General features: G+C 38.4%; 1 protein-coding gene across 1 annotated transcript; it reads left to right on the top strand.

The window, feature by feature from the left end:
• Positions 1–422: 422 nt before the first annotated feature.
• Positions 423–2,494, top strand: LOC131049434 (probable pectate lyase 18). The gene is made up of 5 exons (XM_059217678.1): positions 423–589; positions 1,021–1,651; positions 1,852–1,958; positions 2,067–2,205; positions 2,288–2,494. The coding sequence occupies exons 1-5, from the start codon at positions 423–425 to the stop codon at positions 2,492–2,494; spliced, it is 1,251 nt and encodes a 416-aa protein (XP_059073661.1).
• Positions 2,495–2,759: the final 265 nt, after the last annotated feature.

The following is a 2,759-nucleotide window of genomic DNA, read 5'->3' as shown; positions in this document are numbered from 1 at the left end:
CATGTTTTAATGTGAAACCCAAAGAAGTGTTACTACCGAATAACTCAATGGAGTCACCATGGAAAGCAGACACGGATAAAATGCGGCGTCCACCACATCCATGAAAGTTTCTATATCTATGTTTTTCAAATAGATTTGGAGAAAACTCTCAATTCAGAAAAACGTCGGAGTAAACATTCTAAGAAACGTTGGAGGAATGCTCTATCACATCATTACTCACTATTGTTTATGAGTCAAGCGCTATAGTCATGTGCATTACCACCGTAATAATCGCACTGAGATAACGTGCACACAACAATTTTTCAAACGTCGGGGTCAAGATTCCCCCTTCTCTACAGATTTTGCACATGATGATTTTGTATATAAGATAGCCCAAAGCCATAGCATGTAATACAACCATTGCAGGTTTTCTCCTATCCAAAATGGCGAGCAGACAAGCCTTACAGCCATTGTTTCTTCTTCTTGCTGTCTTTTTCATCAAGTTAGTAATGGTGGAATCAATAAGAACCCCCTTCAATATGACTAAGGCTGAGAATAGTGATAAATATCATGTTGAGAAGCCGGAGCTTGTAGTTCAAATGGTAGAAAGGTAACCATTTCGCCTTTCAGATGATTTAGAAATTTTAGAGAATTTATTTATGGTAGTATAGAAATGAAATCCAATATCTTATTGAATTTAGTACATTAGTATGAAATCTTAAATGACAAGGTTTATTATAAATGTTCTATTTATTCTTATGCTGTTCCTCGACGTTTTCTTCACTGTAATTTCTATAATACTATTCTTGTAACTGTAGTTGGTATGCAGCAGTTATAGAACAAATTTCTATCACCCATATCATCATGCCATTGGATAATTAACAATTGTCGTCGTTGAGACAGATTCAATGAAAGAAAATTCACTACAGAAAAGATATTTAAGTCAGTTCAATTAAGAGAATTTCAAAGTCCTCGCATTTTTTTATAGCTAGCATATATTACAGACAGTTGAGATTATTTACTTCAAGAACTATTGTGCAGGAGTTTAAATAATTCGAAAAGAAAGCTGAGCTCGTGCGAAACGGGGAACCCCATCGATGACTGTTGGCGTTGTGATCCTAACTGGGTTAACAACCGAAAGAGACTGGCTGATTGTGCCATCGGATTTGGCAAAAACGCCATTGGAGGTAAGAATGGCAGATTTTATATAGTTACAGATCCAAATGACGATGACCCGGTCAATCCTCGACCTGGCACTCTGCGGCACGCTGTTATTCAAACCGAACCTCTCTGGATTATTTTCCAAAAAGATATGGTTATTCAGCTCAAGGAGGAGCTTATCATGAACAGTTATAAGACTATTGATGGTAGAGGTGCCAATGTTCATATAGCAAATGGAGCTTGCATTACAATTCAGTATGTGACCAATATTATCATTCATGGAGTTCATATCCACGACTGTAAACCTGCGGGAAACACAAATGTTAGGAGCTCCCCGACACATTATGGGTTTAGAACCAAGAGTGATGGAGATGGGATTTCCATCTTTGGATCAAGCGCAATTTGGGTTGACCACTGTTCATTGTCAAGTTGCGCAGATGGATTGATCGACGCCATCATGGGTTCCACTGCTATAACCATTTCAAACAGCTTTTTCACTCACCATGACAAGGTGCTCAAAACTGCTTTTTTGGTCTTCCATAAATATACTTTTCTTTGAAATTAGGTTTCACAATTGTATTTTTTATCCGAGGATTTTAGGGTAGGGTATTAAAAGCCTATTACTTGACTTGAACGAAAAAAATGTGAGTATTTATTAAATTGTCGATAGAACGCTATTTCTCAAGTCCAATATTTATTGGCTTTTTCCAGGTGATGCTCCTAGGACACAGCGACGCCTACACCGAGGACGTCAAAATGCAAGTAACAGTTGCTTTCAACCACTTTGGAGAAGGGCTTGTTCAACGTATGCCGAAGGTGTGAATAGAATTTTGTAACAAACTGTATTCCTTGCACAAAGACCACGAATATACAGCTTGCTGAAGTTTATTTGCTCAAGTCTTTAAGATATTAACGTTATGATGCAGATGTCGACATGGATACTTTCATGTGGTGAACAATGATTACACCCACTGGGAAATGTATGCAATCGGGGGTAGTGCAAACCCCACCATTAACAGCCAAGGCAACAGATTCCTTGCTCCTGATTATCGATTCCACAAGGAGGTAAAAGACCTGTACAACTCATGTCTCTTATATCTTTGGTATTCAACGGTTGTAGTCTAGTTATAGTATGGGTAATGTGCAGGTTACAAAGCACCAAGATTCAACAGAAGGCAACTGGAGATCAGTGGGAGATCTTATGTTAAATGGGGCATTCTTCACAGCATCAGGGGCTAAAGAATCCTCAAGCTATGCCAAAGCTTCGAGTATGGCGGCAAGACCTTCCTCTATTGTGGGCTCTATCACTGCAAGTTCGGGTGTTCTCACCTGCAGAAAAGGTTCCAGCTGTTAGACCAAATGCGTGCATTATAGACAAATTCTTAGGAATCCCTCAATTCTGTTACTTTGCAAGCATGAGCACACGGAATGAGGCTTCTTAGTTATTTTAGTTTTGTTTGCCGAGACTCTCTTGTCATCTTTCACTAAAGACGAATATATGGAAAATATCGAATAATATTTTTCTCAAATTTGAAGTGTAGTGGTAGAACGTCAACCCAGTGTTTGTTTATATTATCTCGATTGTCACTTAAAAACATTTCTTAGGTAAATCTCACAAG

The sequence above is a fragment of the Cryptomeria japonica genome, chromosome 3 (genome assembly GCF_030272615.1).
Source record: "Cryptomeria japonica chromosome 3, Sugi_1.0, whole genome shotgun sequence".
In the NCBI taxonomy this organism is placed as follows: Eukaryota; Viridiplantae; Streptophyta; class Pinopsida; order Cupressales; family Cupressaceae; genus Cryptomeria; species Cryptomeria japonica.
This window is presented reverse-complemented; position numbering and strand designations above follow the sequence as displayed.